Source organism: Abramis brama, assembly GCF_963993115.1.
Source record: "Abramis brama genome assembly, chromosome: 21".
Lineage (NCBI taxonomy): Eukaryota > Metazoa > Chordata > Actinopteri > Cypriniformes > Leuciscidae > Abramis > Abramis brama.
In genome coordinates, this window is record NC_139983.1 from 5,891,412 (window position 1) to 5,911,726 (window position 20,315).

The window sequence follows — 20,315 nt, forward strand, 5'->3', positions numbered from 1 at the left end:
GCATAGAGTGAGAATGTAGAGAGGTTAACAGGTTACACCGCACTGAAAGATACAGGTGGCACTCGTATTATGGATCTCAGGGGAACTGTTGATTAAGGTGAGGTGTATGTGACTCGGCAGTTTTCCACATAGAGAAGACGCGTATCCTGAACGCCAGTCCGTCTCGCTTTCTCACTAGAGAAAGCTCTGATAGGAATGGGGAAGTAACTTTTGAGGCTGTGGAAAGTGGGAACACAGGATTTTCGAAGACACAAATGGACGTGTCTCTCTGAAATTTTCACTGGTCAACCAATGCCAGCACTGCAGCGAAATGTTTTCAACTTCTGGTCACATGATGAAGCGTTGCTTTTGTGAACCTTTGTACTTCTCCTCTACCTCCTTGCGGCAAACCATCGGCACTGAAATCAATGGCTTTGCTGCATTCAACTCTAGTGTGTAGGCATCTTAAGACTTTGAGAAGATTGCATAGCCACACATTGCTTAACTCCAAATTCTAGTGAGCAGTCTTGCTTTCTGCTGTCTACATAGCATGGCACAGACGAAACCTGTTGATCATATTATCCAGCATGATGTCACACATTTGCTTATTAGACTAATGACATAGAATCAAACAAACAAAACACTTAAAACAAACAAAAAAAAAAAAACTTTTCAGTTATGGTCATTATACATTACTAGAATAGTCCATTTTTATTCAAATGAACAAATTTTTTTTTTCTCTATCTTGGAGGATTTTGTAATCTTTCCAGATAAATGTTTTAACAAATTCAGACTGATAAGGGCTTTAATATGAGATGCGATGAGGGAAGTAATCAAGCCAACAGACCACTACTATAAAAGGCAATTGGGAACAGTGCCGCTTTTAAAAGAAGTTTTAATAAGATGAAGCCATCAAGGCAGACGCGTCTCAAGTCAGAGGTGGGCAGCGCAGGTTCTTTGAAGAGCTCTTTTGTATCAGACACAGGCCTCTTTGTGATAAAAAGCTCCAGCATTTATAAAGCCCTCCTCACTGAGACAATGAGATTAATTCACATGCGAATATGCATTGGGCGCTGAATAATCAGCTAAACATGCGGTTCTGAATGGACATGGATTATAAGAGAGATCCTGTGATCCTCTTCTAAGGTATCAGACGAATGCATGGAAAATTAATAATGGTGTTAAACAATGATCCAAAATCAGACAAAGACAAAAAATCTAACTCTAGTTTCTAGAGTTACTAGAGTACTAGAGTAACTCTAGAAAAAAAAAAGAGAATTAAATACAGTCAATAATAATGATTTGTCAATTAGTGAGATTTATATAATATATATGCATGTGTTATTTTGTTAAGTATCATATTTGATACACCAGACTTTATGGATGATATAGTCTGATATAGTGAGACTATGGAGATCATAAAAAACAAACCAAAACAAAAAACACTTTTTTTTTCACCAGGCCCAAACTGAGCAAAAATACAGGCTAAAAATTAAGATGCAATTCTAATAGCTTGTAATCTAAATCAATGAGATCTTTATAACAATATGAATATTCTAGTAAACCTAATTTGCTTCAGTCCAGTAAGTGTTCAACTATTTTACTAAATATTACTAAAAATATAAAAGTTATTTTTACGTTTACTTTCTAAAAAATCAGTAAAGATTTCAAAGCAAAAAGACACGTGAACAACAAGCTAAAGGGGGAAGTTTTTACAACTATACTAAAAGGCCTTTTACTTGTTAAAAAAGCATAAACTATCAATCAGACGAAAGAAGGCATGTAGTAGATCGTGTGTGACAGGTTTTCAGCAAAGATCGTGTTGATAATTTAGATCCTTTAGAGTTTTGAGTATCAGATATGATACAGTAGGCTTTAAAGGGTTTATATTTATAGGGTTTGATATAACTTTAAACATGTTTAGTAGCAATTTGGCTTTTTTCTGAGGTATCAATTTTCACTGGTTTTACCTGGCGAAACGTTGATATCACATCAATCTGAACAATCAGAAATGAGAGAAAATAAGAATATGTGTAGGTGGGGATGATAAACAGACTTCTGGAGTAGCAACTCTCTCTCTCCATCTTGTCTTTTTTTGGGGGGGGGGTGACTACTGCCTGCAGGCGCTCTGTGCAGTCAAGCGCACTATTACGAGGCAACAATTAAGCGGGATGTGGAAGCCGGCACCTGGTCCAAGGCATTCAGTGGCTTTCAGCAGCAGCTGACTGTACAGTGTCCTCCACACCAGGTGGTCCTCCTTCAATGACATTAGCTAGTGACTCCAGGGTTAATAAAGGGCCCGCATTGGCCCAGTGTGCTAGCACAAATCCCATTCACTTAGCCACAGACACTGGCTCTTTAAATGGGCTGACCAAACAATGTGCTCTCACAACACACACATAAAGACAGCTCGAAACACACGTTGAGGATGTTACTTGTCATCAGAAAGCATACAGGCTGTCTTTAAAATGTAAATACATCTTATGGATATGCTGCTGGAGCAGCTGTAATGCTTCCTAATATTGGTAATATTGGTCTTCCTAATAATTTCTGCACAATCACACTGCCGTGACAATACAAACATATCTATATTTCTCACAATATTACGGTGATCCTTAGATTGTTTTTTTGTTTACATAATACGTTTAACCAATCATTTGTCATTTATCTAAGGACAAAGGGATTAAAATCATGATCCAACATTTTAAATTGTGATTTATTTAGAGCCATACACCACCAGTCAAAAGTTTAATAAAATATTTTATATTTTATAATATAAAAATAAAATTGAATAAAAAAAGATTGTTCACCAAGGCAGCAAAAATACAGTGAAAACAGTGATATTTTGAAATGTTACGACAATTTAAGTTTTATATTTGATTTAATTTGTTCCTATGATGCAAAGCTGATTTTTCAGCAGCATTACTCCAGTCTTCAGTGTCACATGATCCTTCAGAAATCATTCTAATATGCTGCTCAATTATTATTAATTATTATTTGTGCTTAATTATTAATAATAGCATCAATGTTAAAAACTGGTTTTGTTACATACACACACACACACACACACTTTTTTTCAGGATTTTTTGATAGATAGAAAGTTTGAAAGAACAGCATTTATTTGAAATAGAAATGTTTGTAACATTATAAATGTCTTTACCGTCACTTTTGATGAATTTAATGAGCGAGGCGGTTGTTATAGCGAATACAACCCCGACAGGCTGATCAGGACACCGATGCGAAGTGGAGCCTGTCGGGGTTGTATTCGCTATAACAACCGCCTCGCTCTGCATTATCCCACTTATTATATGGCTACCTACCAAATAAATCAATAATTTGACACAAAATATTGATTTAAAAAGGAGTTTGTTGATTTAAAAACGATTGTATTGCTCCCGCTAAAGAAAATAGTCCGTTCCGTCTCCACGGTTAGAATCCTGCGTCCATAGCAACGCTCTGTTTTTCATGGCAACGGTGTGTTATCCTTAGCAGCGGCCTGTTATCAAGAAATAACAGACCGCATTCTACATTAGAATTCAACCAAGCCATGCAATATATATATTTCACATTATTACACAATATATTTTTTGATCAAATAAATGCAGCCATATAATAAGGTTAGCATAAGATCTTTTTTTCAAAAACATTAAAAAACATGGTTATTAGTCCAAACATTTGACCGGTAGTGTGCACTTATTTGTCGATACTAAATGGATAATTCACTTTATAAAATAGAGATTAAAAATCAATAAAACGTTGTGATATCAATTGCATCATACTTGTGGGAGATCAAGACAAAACCCTGGGCTGGTGTGGGGAAGCAACTATAGACACCTCCTCATAAAGCCTGTGCATCCTCACCTCACAGCTTTGTGCATTAACCCTCAATGAGACTCATATACATGACAACAGCTATAGATTTGTAGTGGCTCTGCCACAGTAATTAAAAGGCTGTATGAACTGTTTGAAACCAAGACCTGCAAATCACAATGAGATGCTAAGAGCTTTCATTTCAGCAACATGCTGGATTGTCTGGCAATCAAAAGGAGCAGCAAAAATAAAAACTAATCGCAGACCCGTAATAAGGTTCCAAACAGACGTTCAAAGATGAAATGGCCTCTGGTTGAGGCACTACTTTATAATGAGCATTTCATAAACAAACAAATGAATAAGAATCACAGGGAAATGACGGCATTATTCTAGACATCCCGTGTAACGTTCTCATGCCAGGAAAGCTAAGGGACATTAGCAGAGCTTAGCCCTTCACCGAGCAAACTGCACTCCTCTGCTTCACAATGTAAAGAAGCTCCATTTCCACATCAAAGCCCGGATGGAAAAAAGCATGATGCACACTTTTATGTTGCTTTGCGGTTTTAGCTGTTGTTTTGTTTATTCCCCCTATCCTCTTCGCAGAGACTCCGTTTTGTGTGAACATGCAAATGGAGAAACACAAGGACATCCTTTAGCTCAGAACAATCACAGGCAGCGCGTGGAGGAGCCGTCTCTGCCTTTGAACTGTTTAAAGTGGTATTAATGGCCAACTTATAAATAATCAACTAATTCCTCTTTAAAGATATCCGCCAGTGGAGCGCTGGAAACTGGGAGCGCTGCAGTCTTTAAAGCAGCCTCAGTGCGCAATGTTTTATTCATTTATTTTTTATGCTATGCAATGATTTGTTGCTTGCAAAACTTTATTAAACAGCAGATGCTTTAATCAAAGACCTTCCCCCCAGGCATTTCATTGAAAACGGTTCACGTTCAACCAGGTTTCTTCATTTGTCTTTATAAAAGAATAATTTAAATATTACAGGCAAATTCCAGGGTACATTCAGCATAATCTGTGCATTCAGAAGTTTGGTGCTAATGTACATTAAGAAATAAATAGTGTTTTTGAGAAGAGTCACCTGAATGGTCTACACTCACTTGAGATGAAGACTGCACTCATAAGAGCTTTCTATAAAACGCGTTTGATTGTGTATAGTGAAATGACAATGTACAGTTGTGATGACGTGACCCACTAAATCTCGGAGAGAATCATTGGCTGCCAAGTTGCTAATGTTGTTGGATTATGCAAACAGAGCAAAGTAGACAACGAAAGTTATTATCGTGAATCAGTACCTGTACGACCGAAGAAGCTGAAAAGGTCTGAAGCCAGAAGACTAAAAGAATGACAAAAAAAGTTGAAGGTGGAAAGATTTTATGACTGAGAAAATCCTACTGTAAGTAGTGATGTTCGTTTGTACAATTATACTAAAAGACATTTTACTTGCTAAAAAAGTCTAAACTATCAATCAGACGACAGAGGGACTGGAGTAGATTGTGTATGGTTTTTCAGCAAAGATTTGATCATGTTGATCGTTTAGAGGCCTTACACGTTCTGTCTATAAAATATGATACAGTAGGCTTTATGGTTAAACACCTTTCCTGTACTTGTGCTCAACACACAGTCAACAGATTGAAAATACCTAAGGATATTCCTCATTTATGATGGCCAAGTATTATATAAATCTGGACCAACTAAAATGTGTTTGGTACATACATGTGTTTAATTAAATTGCTCTTTATACACCTAACTTTTTTTTGGTGTGGTGTTTTATAATTGTTAAATTAGTGCCACAGCCGCTTGACAGAAACAACACGACACAGAAGCACAAAATGAACGTATCACGGGACGTACAATACAGTTGGCGGGTTATACGGTGGTTGACATTTGAGTGACATTTAGGGAAGAATTGGATATGTGTTGCATAAGAGAGGATAAGCAGTCTTCATTCAGGCCGAGAGAGCCAGAGATGAGTGACCGAGCTCTGGGAGATTGAATGGTAATCAGGACACTGCTGATATTCACCGATTGAAGACTCTTGCTCACCATTGGAGGATTTCAATATCACAAGAGCCCTAGAGGCAGTATTCTTATCAGCAACGGCCTCAGACAAAGAAACCCCCCGAATGAGATATGAGCTTTAACGAGGGCCAGTGCTAAACAACCATGACGATTAGCCAGAGAAGATTCAGGCATGCATGAAGACGCAAACACAAAGGCACGAAGCCCCTCTCCTGCAAACGTGTCCACAATCCATATCCTGGCATGCAATCGCACACAAACGAACACGAGCCTTGAGACACCACAACTCTTTTGAGAAGAATACCTCCGCCGCCGCAGGCAATCTCATTCTAATGAGCGAGAAACAAAACACAAACAAAACAAAGCAACAGTGCTCTGGAAAAAACGCAGTCCGATCTTGCACACACACACTCTCGTACATTCAAATACTCCCACACTTAAGTGCCAAAGCTTGCCAGAATTGCTCATTATCACTCCCTTTACAAGACTATAGACAAAGCGCGCCAGAGACAAAACCCACACACAGCTCATCAATGCGAACGCGTTCATTGTGTACAAGGGCGACAAACAAAAAGCGGAGCGACATCCATTTGGATAACCTGAGAGGGCTAACAGCTTTCTCCCAGAGTTGGCAGCCTGAGGAGGGAGGAGAAGAAAGTTCATTAATTAAACAGGGCTTGGGCAGACAGATGGAACCGCTAGCTGGATGCTAATTACTCTGAGACGAGCAGGTTTAACACTCGTCCTCCCCTCCTCCGCCATCAATCACAATTAGCACGGCTCCGAAATGTCCATCCCGCTCATCGGATCACCAACAGGAAGAGTGGGAGACAGAGGCAGGAACTGTGACCGACCGGGCCACTTCATGTCTGCTTAGAACACTTTTCGCAGATGCACAGGTGTAGACTTGGGAATGGACCAGAGGATCGTGCACCAGTTACGAGACCAAGAATGATTTATTGCAAATTAAATGAGCAAAAACTCAACTCAAGAATGCTTGCGAACTTGTGCACAGTCCCTTCTAAGGTGCGCCTGAGGCCGCTGAGAGACATTTATCCTCTTTGCATCCTCACTGTTCGGAGAACATATCAGCTGAACCAGCCTTACTCGGGTAAAACTGTTCAAATACAGCAGAGGAACACAACTATCCACACTGGCTGTGGCTCTGGCTCTTAATTGTGCTCAAGAAAATAAGCTCTCGGTGTCTAGCATTTATATTTATGTTTTTGATCGTCGCTTATGCTCACCAAGGCTGGATTTATTTAATAAAAAAGAAAAAGAAAAAACAGTATAAACAGTAATATTGTGAAATATTATGGTTGCACTTTCTTCTACAGTGTGTGTACTTACAGTGTACTTACCTAAAAAAGTACTTAGAAATAAAAGGTAACTACGTAGATTAAAGGGCATCTTGCAGGTTAGAAGACCCAACGAGTCAATGTATAGAAAAATAATGTAGGAACTAGATTTTCTTTAAAAAAAACGTATACATACGCTACAGTGGCTTCTGGAGTCGTTTTTGTGAGAAAATTTTACTTCCGCATCTGAAAATGGGCGTGACGTAGCACGAGGGAGAGCGGTTGATTCAAACAACAGGGAAATAATGGATCGCAATGACGTTTCAGACGCTGAGGAAATTGTTCATACCAACTTACTCATATGACGGAGCACAGCTATACAATTATGAGCCTGCTAGGCAGCCAAGAGAGCAGGGACAGGCCAGGATTAATGTTAGACAGAACAACGGTCAGAGGAGACAAATTGAGTTGTGGTGTGAGGAGAACCAGTGGAGAACAGGGCAGGTGTTTTGGTGAGAGACCAGTGTTAGCTATGAATACACGTTTCTTTGAAATTTCCTTGAATTAATTTTTTTTATTACTAACATCATAAATATGATATTTTTTTACTTTGAGCAATGATGGAGCTATACTTGACTCTTCTTAGAAGCAAATAAAAGAAAACAGCTCCTTGGACAAAATGAAATGTAATATTGTAGTAGTTATAAACAAAGGTTTATTTTAGTTCAGATTAACATTTGAGGGCAGCAATTGTATTCATAATGTCAAAATAAAACCGACGTAATGTAAATTGAAAGCATTATAGCCTACTATTCATGCCAAACTTAGTTGCAGTTAGTGTTACTACAGTAAACTCATGGTGAATGTTGCTGATCTGTGGACACTGGATAGTTCATTCATTGCACAACAATTTCCAAATGCTTTATTTACTGGATCTCGCAGTAACAGTGTCGCTTGATCAGGCTCACGCTGCACAGGTCCAAACTGATAAACGGTCCACACAAACACAATAACGAGTAGCTCAGTTTTCGTTTTCCGAAGCCGACGCGGAAGAGAAATCCCGTCTCTTCACCTGCACAAACTGCACCCAGGCACGAAAGATACGTCCTTTTTCTTGTTAGGAAACCGGTGGACTCGATGTCCTGACAGGCTGGAGTTTTTGCAAGCTCCACAAACACAATAATTTACCATGACGATGATAAATTGAAGTACAAAAACTACTGAAAGGCCACGGACTCACGACCGCTCTTACTGAATACCAACCTACTCTGCACTGAGCTACTGCAGAGCACAGCACACATCTCCCTCTTGTGACGTAAAATGACGTGATGTTGGAGAAATTTTTTTTTTACGAGCAGTCAAAGAAACGCTCACTTTATCTACTAAATTGGTGTCCTTATGTCGTTTTAAACCATTTTAAATCCTGCATTATCTTTTCATATGGTATTTTCATGTTGATTTTTTTTTTAACCTGCAATATGCTCTTTAAGGTTAAGTTTAGGGGTAGGTTCAGGGTTAGCTACCCAGTTATTGTAATTACTTTAATAAGTATATTAAAGGGTATAGTATGTACATGCGAAACAGGACTGTGAAATTATTATATTATAATAATATTATAACAATTTAAAATGTTTTCTATTTGTATATATTCTAAAATGTAATTCATTCTTGTGATGGCAAAGCTGAATTTCCAGCAGCCAGTTGTGCGGCTTTATATTTTTGTGGAAAACCGTAATACATTTTTTATTTCAGGATACTTTTATGAAGAGAAAGTTTACAAGAAAAGTATTTCATTAAAATAAAAATGATTTGTAACCAAGTAAAAGTCTTTACTGTCATTTTGTATCTTACATGTATCTTATGGAGCCCAAATCTTTGAATGGTACTTTTGCACTATGAAATAAATAAGAGTTATTTTTTATTAAAACCATCAAAGACCAGTCTACTGTGTGGTCACTGTACGCGAGTAGGGGACAAAGATGTAAACAAAGAAACATTCTGTCTAAACAAGAACAACTGATCAGCCGGAGAATTAGCCTGAAACTTGAAAACATGATCTATTTGTACAAATATAATGTTAAACCCTTGCTTGGAGACAACCGTTTATCCATTGTTTCGCATTTAATACAGTTGTCTCTTATCCACACAAAATAAACAACAACAAAACAGGAGAATACTCTATGCCAGAGTGCAAAAACACAAGCTGGCAGGAGCCAACAGGAGCCGCTCTCACGCTTTTCTCACGCGGTTTAGTAACGTCACTCCTGAGGGAGCATTAATAAAGGAGCAAGCTCTGTGTAACTCTACCTCTCTCTCTCACACGTACACACACACGCACAGACACACACACACACACATATGCGCTGGGGGATCCAACCCTGATCTGGCAATGGCTCCTCCATTCACAATAGTGGCAGAACATGGACAGATGTCAAGCATGAATGCCTAATGGAGTGCTAGTGATTTTTTTTCTTCATTTTGTGTGGGAGGAGACGGAGGTTCAAGTTTAAACGTAGATTGTCAAATTCAATCACATTGGTGCAGACGTTCTGTGACAGAAAAAAATATCAAGAGCAAAAAACTGGGTGTTAGCTGCTAAAAGAAGGCAACATTTTGTGGAAACTTACTCAACTAACCCAGTGCACTTTTAAACAGAGGTTCTTTATTGGCATCGATGGTTCCATGAAGAACCACTGGACCCTTTCCATTCTAAAATTTTTTATTTACAGTAGAAAAAGGTTATTAGGATTACTAAAATGTTCTTCATGCTAAGAAAAAATTGGTTCTTCTAAGAAATGTTCATTGTCAGTTTCTATTTTTGCATCACAGAACGTCTGCACAATGTGATTAAATTTGACAATCTACGTTTAAACCTGAATCTCCTGGTCTCCTCCCCCCCAAAAAAAACCTAAAACCCCCCCCCCCAGCACTCCATTAGGCATTCATGCTTGACATCTGTCTATGTTCGGCCACTATGGCATCGCTGTGAAAACACCCTTTTAGAAACTATTTTTAAAAGAGCAAGCAACCACCAGAACACCCTGACAACAAGTCAAAATGAGTTCTGCATGAGCAAGCACTCTTACATTGTATTCAGAAATGTTAATAATCTAGTTTACAATGTTACTTCCCCATGCCTTCATCCTCTTGTCAAGAAAAATGAACATTTAATGCATTAAAATTCTGGTTGGAGAGCGGCAAAACAAGAGATAAACGAGAATATCATCAAGTGCGTATTTCATATCACGTTGATAAAGTATGGAAGAGTTTGACCCAGTAGCATGCAGTACTCATATCGAATTAGACACGACTCGATGACCCGGGAGTCTTCCTGCTCCCTGCGGAAATTTGATTAAAAAAGCTATTGAGGATTCCGAGCATGATGATGATGTGCAGAAAAGAAAGCCACGGCTGCATGGATAAACATGAAGTACATGAGTACAAATTACATTTGCCACCTGTTTTTTCTTCTTTTATCCATTCCCTGAGTTGTTTACGGACCTGTGTTTAAGTCCTGGGTTTACCATAAGAGAAAATCCCCCACGGGCATTTGTGTGTGCGCGCGCATGTGTGTGTCACTATTCTTTGTTCCAGGCATCACGAGCAGCAGGAGGGGTAGAGAGAGCTAGAGAAGAGTAATGCTATGAGTCATTCAGCGTTAGAGAGAGAGGGTGGGTGGGAGAATACTTGAGTATTTCATATAAAGAGGCAGCAGTGAGACGCCATATGCCATATGGGCAAAACTGACTTTCCACTCAAGGCTGGGCTTGACAGGCCTGTGGATGGGAGCCCCCCTTCATTGTGTGTGTGTGTGTGTGTGTGTGTGTGTGTGTGTGTGTGTGTGTGTGTGTGTGTGTGTGTGTGTGCGTGCGTGTGCGTGTGTGAGTGTGTTACAGAGGCCATGTTCAGAATAAAATATTAACTTACCAAATAAAATAAAATATTTACTTACTGTACTGGGCTTGAAACATATAAAGTGAAACAGTAGGTATTATTTCACACACTGTAAATAGAAGAATAGTTGAGAATATTTCATCCATTTAAAACACTTGAGCCATTCAGATTTTTAGGTTCTCTTACTTTATATGAATATATAGTTTTATAGAACATTTAATGTGTGAAGTGAACAACCCTATGCAAAAATCTCTGAATATAGTTTTAGAAGGTTGTACATAGACCTCAACATATGACATAAACCTAAAAAATGGTGACAATCAACAAATGTAAATGATGAGCTCTTAACAAAACAAACAAATGAATGAAAATCTGAAATAGAAGAAAGTGCTGTAACGTTGGAAAAAAAAAGGCTGCAATTAGTGACTTTAACATTTAGCAGTCGCAAATATTGAGTCAATAAATCATTCTTTATTTTGGAAACGGAAAGTTGAGTGCATTAACTTGTGACGTAGAGCGTTCTATACATTGCATTTTAAATGCACTGAAGCAATAGCAAGGGTAGTATGGTAGTTTGATATTCTCAGCATAGCCCATAGACTGTCTATGAATGTGTGCAGGCATGAACGAGAAGAAAAGGAGAGAAAGAGATGGGTGGGTGGTTGAGTTGGTGTAACTCACTGATCTGAACACACTGGACTTTGTCAGGACCTCCAGTAACAGCTGGCAAGTTGGGAGACCCAGGAAAGCAGACTAGGGAGGGGGACAAACATGGGGGTGGAGAAAGGAAAGTGAAAACGTGCTTAGAGACGCTGAACTGCTCTCCACTGAGACATCGTCTCCCAGATCTCCACTCAAAGATGCTCATATCAAAAAGGAATCTTCCCAGAAAGGCCAGAAACATTGTTTATGTAAGGATGCAAAATGTAGGCATGAATGTTGGCCAATGCATTAGAAGTGCACAGTCCCGATGAACATATTGAATGTGCGCTCTTGCGTTTCTGTGGTGGTAACAAACCTCAGTGGGGGTTTCTAATACTGTCAGCTAAGCAGGGTTATTGAACTAAAACTTAATAAAAAATATTACTTTAAATAAAATAAACATTTATTTATTTTTTATTAAAATAAATATTATTTTATTTTTTCAAATGTTTCAGTAGTTTTATTGTTTTTGTCATTTTTGCTAGTTATTGATTTTTAATCCATCCATCCATCCAACCAACCAAACCAACCAACCAACCAACCAACAAAAATGACAAAAACAATGAAATTACTGGAACTTCAATATAAAAATATATATAATAAAAATGAATTCAAAATATGAATAAAAACTATAATAGTATCTCAATTATACTAAAATATATCAATTATACTGATACTTTTTACTTTTGGTTTACACTAATTTAAACCTAGGTGGTTCTTAGCCAGAATAATCTGCAAATTATCGGCAGTCGAATGTCAGACTCGGCCTCAACACAAGAAAGCATGTAAGCCATTTCACCACATTTGACTCAACCCTGACAAGTGACTTCAACATAATGTATGGATACTGTGCTTCAGTAAGAAGCTACTATGAACACAGTAAGTTCTAATATGGTGGGATGGCCACAATGACATCCAAATGATCACATTCATAATCCTCACCCTAAATTGCTGGTACTTGTATTATGGTTTATATGAGACCACATCCCCAACTTTAAGGCCCTTGCACACTGAGTCCGAAATTCGCGTCCGAAATTTTCTCACATTAAAAAATAAATAAGACCTCACGTTATGTCAATCTGATCGGGTTCGATTATCTGCGTTTTTCGCATCTGTAGCAAGCATTTTGAATGGTGTTTGGACAATTCAGAGCCACCGAATCACAAATACGAAAAAAAACGCATACAAAAATTTCGGACTCAGTGTGCAAGGACCTTTACCCTCGACCATCATGGGTGCTAAAAGCTGAATCTCGCATGACTGACGGTGGGTAGGAACAGATTATGGCTATTGATTGGTGCCTAGAGATGGATCTGAGCCAGGAGAGAGGGAGTAAGCAGGCTAACTCCATCGATTCTTGTTCAGCAGGGAGGCAGCAAAGAGACTGAAGGTCAGTGAATCTCTGCCTCACCTCTTAAAGGCCACTGGACTGCCATCGCAAGCCCATATGGATTAAAGCATCTCAGCTTCATGCAGAGAATGACAGAAAGAAAGTGAAAAGACAGTGTATGACACACTGACCTTAGGCCAAGAAAGGTCATATGGCATTATGACAACACCAGGGTGAGTAAATCATGATCGAAGTTTAATTTTTGGATGAACAATCCCTTTAAAAGGACCCATTATACTCCTCAGCAATACAAAGAAGGAGAATATGAAGGAACAAAAGGCTCTCGTATCAGCTGAAGATTTATTGATCTTGTAATATATCCTAAGTTTCGCTGCACAAGGCTTCATCATGGCCCACTTCAAACTCGCAGCAGCTGATGAATCAATAATCACGACGCATTATGCGCGACGTGAAAGGTGTCAGCAGGAGTGAGGACTCTCCATTCAAGCTAAGCCCTTTGGAAAAGCATAATCCCAGAGTCGGGCGGGACAGAGATCCATAGATTAGCTCCGCACACTCACCTGCATACACGCATACGAACACGGACAATGGAGCGCAGGGGTGTGGGACAGCGCAGGGCACAGGGGTGGACTGCAGTGCCCCGTGCCAAGCGCTGGTGGTCATTTCACCAAAACCCATCCAATTAGAGCTGAGTGATGGTGTACCCCGCTGGAGGCCAGAGAGAGACACCTGCTTTTATCAGCCTGTGCAGGGAGTACGAGGACTCGCTTTCAAGAAATATTCAACTAATTACGTTGGAGCACCAAGCACAACAAGCAGGAAAATTGCAGGGATCCCGACCCATTGTGAAGCAGAAAACTCCAGAGAAGATTTCATCTCCACACAAAAACAGACGTCTTTTTTTAGACTGCGAGGCAAGGTCATGGTTCTGACCGGGAGACTGTGAGAGAGAGAGAGAGGGGGAACCAAGACCATGTTCACACTGCAGTTGAATTAGCCTGACTACGTCAGACTTCGTACTTCCGCTCAATTTAATTTCGCTTCTGTACTCAGTCTGAGACAGCTTAATAGCTTTCCGTTTTCCTCCGGCCTGAAAACAGCCGGCCAATCGACGAACAGAGGGCGGGCTGAGAGCCTTGACGTAGACGCTGATTGTACCGTGGATGCGTAGATTTACTTCACATAATCTGCAAAAGTCGTTCACAGCCATGTTCACTCCGGTATTTCGCTCGATGGTTTTGTTTTCGCATCATACATGTGTTTACAGTGGAAGTTAAATGCGGCTGAACATGCGCATAACACACGCCATAACCAAACGTTATGTGATTGGCTTACGGGTAACCAATGATTTTAAACTTCAGACAAGCGCCCCCCCGCGAGAAAGAAAACGCTTTTCAATTATGCCATGCCAGACTCTGTCTACGAAGCAAAGCGAAGTAGCAGAGTTTGGTATTACCAGGCTACAGTTGAATGTGGATCAAATCAGATTTGTTCCCCCCTCATATGTAATGTAGATCTGTCTCTGGATGACAGTGTAAACGGTAAAATTAACACTCAATCTAACAGTTCTGGTCTGGGCCTTTTTCATACATTGGAATTAAATCATAAATGTACCAGATTTTACATAATGTGACTTCAGTGTGAATCTTGAAGTTCTCAAAAGACAATAGTGTCAGTGAAAGCATCGATGTTGAGGTCCCACTATTCCAGGCTGAAATCACGACAGATCTTTTTTTACCGCATTGTAATGTGACTATGTAATGTAAAATGTACTGCATGTAACGTAAGGCATGGCTTGGTTCTATCCATCGGTTATTGATTGGATTTTGAGATGTTGGAGGCAGATCTGAATGAGAGCTTGCAGTCGATTGTAAAAAAAGGGGCGGGTTTAAGCAAACAAAGTGATTGGAGAAGTCTGGCATGTGTCACCATAGACACGTCTGTCCCAGTGTTGTTATCGTTAACTAAAATTAAAATGGTTAAAACAAATTGTTACTTGAAAAAAATCTGAAATAAAATAGAAATTTTAGATGAAAACTAAAAAGTAGATTTTTTTTTTTAAATGTTGCCTTGGCAACTACCTGAGAGAAAAGTTGAAGTACTAAAATTACAAACCGAAAGAAAACTAAAACTGAAGCTAAAAATAAATTAAAACTATTAAGAAATATATATATAACAAACTGAATAAAAATGACAAAAGCACAAAATATCAATAACGTTAAGATCAATTCATATAGAAAATAGGTAATGTGAATTTTCTTTTAATGACAACCAGAGGATTTTGCCCCCGCCTCTTTACTCTCATAATTAATTACTGTTGTTTTATGTATGCGGGTCAGTGCAGGAGCACCGTCTGTTCAAGCCAACGTCTGACATGAGACACTTTTAAAAAGTCACAACCTTAAAACCAACAACAACAACAACAACAAAATCTGATTTGATCAGAAAACTGGAATTGGGCTTGTGTTGTGAACTTGGACAAAGAGATGAGATGAGCAATGGAAAGACAAACAGAGACAGAAAGACACACAGAGAACGAGAGGATGCACTTGTGTGTGTATGTTGAGCAGATGTTCTTGTGACGGACAGATAAGAGACAGTGGTGTAGAAGCAGCACCCAAAAGCAGATCAATTATTCATAGAGACAGATCAAGTCATTGCAGGAAGCTGTGAAAGCAGAATATCCTTAATGGCCTTTCACACCCTATTCACAAGAGACAATTAACAGTCACTCACACACACACACACACACACACACACAATAATGATCATACTGATGTAATATCATTCCAGAAAGCAAAGAGCAGAATAAAAAAAATCAGGCATGATGCAGCAATATCTGCTTACAGTTTGATCTACAGTATAAGCGCTACAGGTGTAATACAAGCTTATTACACAGGGATGGGAATCTTGTTTCATCATCTTATTTCCATTTTAAATAAATGCTTTTTACTGAACTTACTGCATTTTTAAGTAAACGCAGCCTTGACGAGCACAAGAGACTTGATTCAGAAACATTAAAACAAATCTTACCAACCCCAAACTTTTGATTTGTAGTCACAAATCAAAATGATATCCCCTCAAATCAATATTTTTGTGACCATATTTTATTTATTTGATAAGAAGTCTTGTATTAAATGGGATAATTTGCAGTCAACTGGTCATTATCAAAAAGTAATGACCACTGTTTTATGTCAGTGTTCCTTTAAGGTTCATTTTGTGATAATTGGCAAATGCAAATATTTTCCCATATGGCACGGCATGTAAAACTGGTTGGCACACTTTCCAAGAGTGTTGATTTATTATTTACAGCTACACAACTTGACGTATTACATTACTTCACTTCTTGCCAAACACTTTCAAATTAGTAATGTCAGCTTACGCTGTTTTTAGAGAGAAGTTCTACATGCAGATGAAAAAGTTATGAGACAAACAAATATACATTTAGTAATAGTATACGCATAACAGTTGATTCCTGACCACTGAATTATTGATGATTAAAGCCACATTTCATGTTGGCCATTGATTTGTTATGATTACATAGCGGGTCTGTTTCAATCTGCTCATTAGTTCCATAGAAAATATGCACTACCCAGGAATTTATCATTGTCAAAATCATTCAATAAAACATTTGCTCTCTGAAAATTCCCAGAATACACCATAAACACAAGCAAGAATCGGCTACAGAATATTTTGACTTACCGGAAAATGGTGCATTGTCTTCGCCAGAAATGGAGGACAAGCTGTACTTTTAACAGCTATAACAAAGAACAACAAATTATGCAAAAAAAAAAAAAAAAAAAATTTGCTCACGCCGTATAATACAGCAATATTGATAATGATTAACCTCATAATGGCGCTGCAGATTATTGAGGCATCAGTGTCCCGACATTTAGTGGAAGTCATGTTCACGATACAATGATCAGGGAACTACACACTCAGAGTGTGTTTTCTCGACAGGTACAGTTAGCACCAAAATCACATACAGATACTCGAATGCAGTGATCTGACAGTCTACTGCATCACAAACCATAAAGGTGAAAGGATACAAACTCTGGTAGAGCGGCAGTCGAGACTTCACGGCCCTGCTAGCATTGATGCACGTGGCCCGCACCAGACTGGGCAACAGCGTTCCAGTCACTATCGCCCCGTCGAACAGAGGCCCGAAGAAAGGAACCTGGTCAAGAGAGGGTAAAAAAATGTTTTAAACATTAAATCACTATACATGAAGTCTCAGCCCAATGTTGCATGTGATGTGTAGCGGAGTTACAACAGCTCGTGTCCAGACACGCACTAAAATGTCAGAAACTGTTCTGCCTTTTATGTTCAAACTGGAGTCGGACAATGATGGAGAGACTCAAGAAGAAGTGACAACATGTAGAAGCAACAGGACATTTCTGAACGGTTAGTTGATGAATTTATGTAGCCAATTTGGAGTTATATCTTCTAGTCATTGATTAGCATATTCTGTCATTGATAATCTATAAAACACATTCCGGGGGCGGGGTTTATGTAAGTTTTAGGGTTAGTGATGTCACTAACACGGGAGGAAGCTTGTGTAGTCCCTACCAGACGTTTGTTGTAGTCCTTAAAAAACGATTTCTTTAATAGAAAATATCTCCCTTTGATTTGAACTTTGAGCATCGTAACTTTGCAGATGTTGTTAATGCTCAAACAGCAACATTACACACTAAATAAGGTTAAAAAGGTGAATTCATTATCAACCACCCCTTTAAACATTAAATCACTATGCATGAAGTCTCCGCCCGATGTTGCATGTGATGTGTACGCCACAAACAGACTATGAGCAGGACAGCTGAATCTAGTCGATGGATAACGCAGTTCTTCCATTCGCCAAGGCTTGCATTTATCGAGCGGATGACACGAGAGTTAGTTGAGTGGAACGGCAGATAACAGTGACACAGCTGAGGGAATTTCACTAATTGCAGCCGGTGACATGATGCAGGAACCATATATATCTGACAGCATCCAGGCCACTCAACACACAGCAGTCAAGACTCGTAGAGGTGACGTGTTTACGAGAAATTACAAATGATGCACGCTTGGTTTCTCTGGGGATCTAGTGGCAGACGTGGGAGGAGGAAGATGAAAGGCAGCTTGACCGCGATGAGAGTGGCGTGCCGACAGTGCAGTAATGGACTCTGAGCATTAGTGCTTTCAGGGAACAGACAGGAAGAGAAACCATTCAGCCACAATCCACATATCCTGACAATCATCCAAACATCGCACATCCTGGCGAAGATCTTAAGACGCCTCTGGAGAGGCATTTCACGTAATATATGAAAATCTGGCAAGTTATGGTGGACGGTTGTGGTTTTTAATGTAACGTAATGTCATTATCTTCACGATGGGGGACGTACCTGGGTTTTTTTCAGGATCTGAACAAAGAACATGTGGTTTTTCATCGGGTAGATGATGATGAGGACATCTCCGAAGTCGGTGGGAATGATTCCTCGTCTGTAATCCCGCGTGTGCTCCGACCACACAATGTGCACTTCATCGTTTCCCAAGTGACGAAGCTATGACCAACCAGAGGCAAAACGCATCAATAAATCTGACACAAAAAAATTGTAAACATTAGTCATATAACTCACAAGGGCTTCATGTCGGAGAAAAAAAACAAACAAACACAGATAATCATTTGTACAGGTCAAACATATTGAGCAAACAGACAAACAGATTCTTAGAAAAACATTAAAAAAGGATAACTCAACCTCACAACTCAACCTCACAAACATGTGTGTTTTCTTAGTGATCAACAATAATTCCAGAAAGAAAATACTACATTTATTTTAGTACATAACAACTCCTGGAATTATTTTGGGAATTTCAATCTGAAGACAAATGAGCTGGAGAAATTGGGTTCATTATGTCTCAATCATTTAAACAAATTGGCTTTTGCCAGAAAATTGGACAGATTTTCATTTTACATAAAAATATACATACATTTGTAGGAAATGCATTTTTCAGAAGCTCATTTTTGGCAAGGAACATGAAACACATGGGTGCAGAGTCTGAATAATATGTAGTTCTAATGTTGAAGCACCAGTAACATATTGCAATGATTTTTTTAATGTTGTACATGTGGAAATCTGTGAATCAGAGCAATGGGTTCAGAGATGTGAGACTATCAGCTGTCAAAGCTGTAAATGCCTTTCAGTTCGGGGGAAAAAAAAAATAGTATAAATTGTTTCTAGAACTCGACCGGTAAGGGTCAATGCTGATACAGATGTCTAGAGAACTGGTAACATACTGGTAAATATAAATTAATTCAATAGTTATTCAAACCTCACTAAATAAATGTGTCTCTATCCATTGACACAGCTGTTGGTAGATTATTTGGTAGATTCACTGCTGATTTTTTCAGAGACAGATGCAGCTGTAACCTAAACATATAATTTGTCTAGTTATTTAAATGTTGTAATGGTGTACTGCAACAGAGCCGTCACCTCAGGAGTGAGGCGAGCTTCAGCTGCGGTCGCCTTTAGCTTCAGATAACCATTCTAATATGCTTTTAGAGCTCTTTGGAGTCAAACCACTTTATTTTCCTTAATTATTTGAAATAAAATTGCATTACATTAATAAACTGTTTATTTACAATTATTTTATTATTGAATTATTTATTAATTAAATTATAAATTATTAGGTAAGCCAATATTTTTTTTATTACGAATTATTTTAGTACGATATATTCTGACAATTAAAACAAAAACCAGGCGCGTGTATCTATGACATTAATTACTGCTTTATTTGTTCAGAAACGGAAGTATCTTAAGATGTTATTTGTACTTTTTATATTTTTTGTATAGTACAGCAAAACACACAGCGCTTCCAGTAGGCTACATAACATTATTTTAATTTACAAGTTCCATGCTTGTGTTTTTTTTTCTGTTTTATTCGGTGCATCTGTTTCTGAATATTGCTTTATCTACACTAGTAGTATACAATGTTTAGATTTTTTTCAAAGTTTAACACCAGTAGATGGCGCTTATGGAAAAGTAGAAATGCACGCGTTCACACAAAGCAGTGCTGCGCTTATGAAAACTACTTTTAAAAATGAACTGCCAAAAAGAAAATGAAATGGATAAAAAAAAGTAGTTTGGTAACACTTTACAATAAGGTTCATTGGTTAACATTAGTTAATGTATAAACTAACATGAACTAACCATGAGCAATACATTTGTTACTGTATTTATTAATCCTTGTTAATGTTAGTTAATAAAAA

General features: G+C 38.5%; 1 protein-coding gene across 3 annotated transcripts in view; it reads right to left on the minus strand.

Annotated features, from left to right (window-relative positions):
- Positions 1–20,315, minus strand: part of ralgapa2 (Ral GTPase activating protein catalytic subunit alpha 2) — a 191,051-nt gene that overhangs the window by 21,764 nt on the left and 148,972 nt on the right. For all 3 annotated transcript variants that reach the window (XM_084096035.1, XM_084096034.1, XM_084096033.1), the window contains 2 exons: positions 18,451–18,609; positions 17,119–17,246 (listed from right to left, as the gene is read on the minus strand). In XM_084096035.1, the coding sequence (XP_083952161.1) occupies positions 17,119–17,246; positions 18,451–18,609 (287 nt within the window). The remainder of the gene's footprint in view (positions 1–17,118; positions 17,247–18,450; positions 18,610–20,315) is intronic.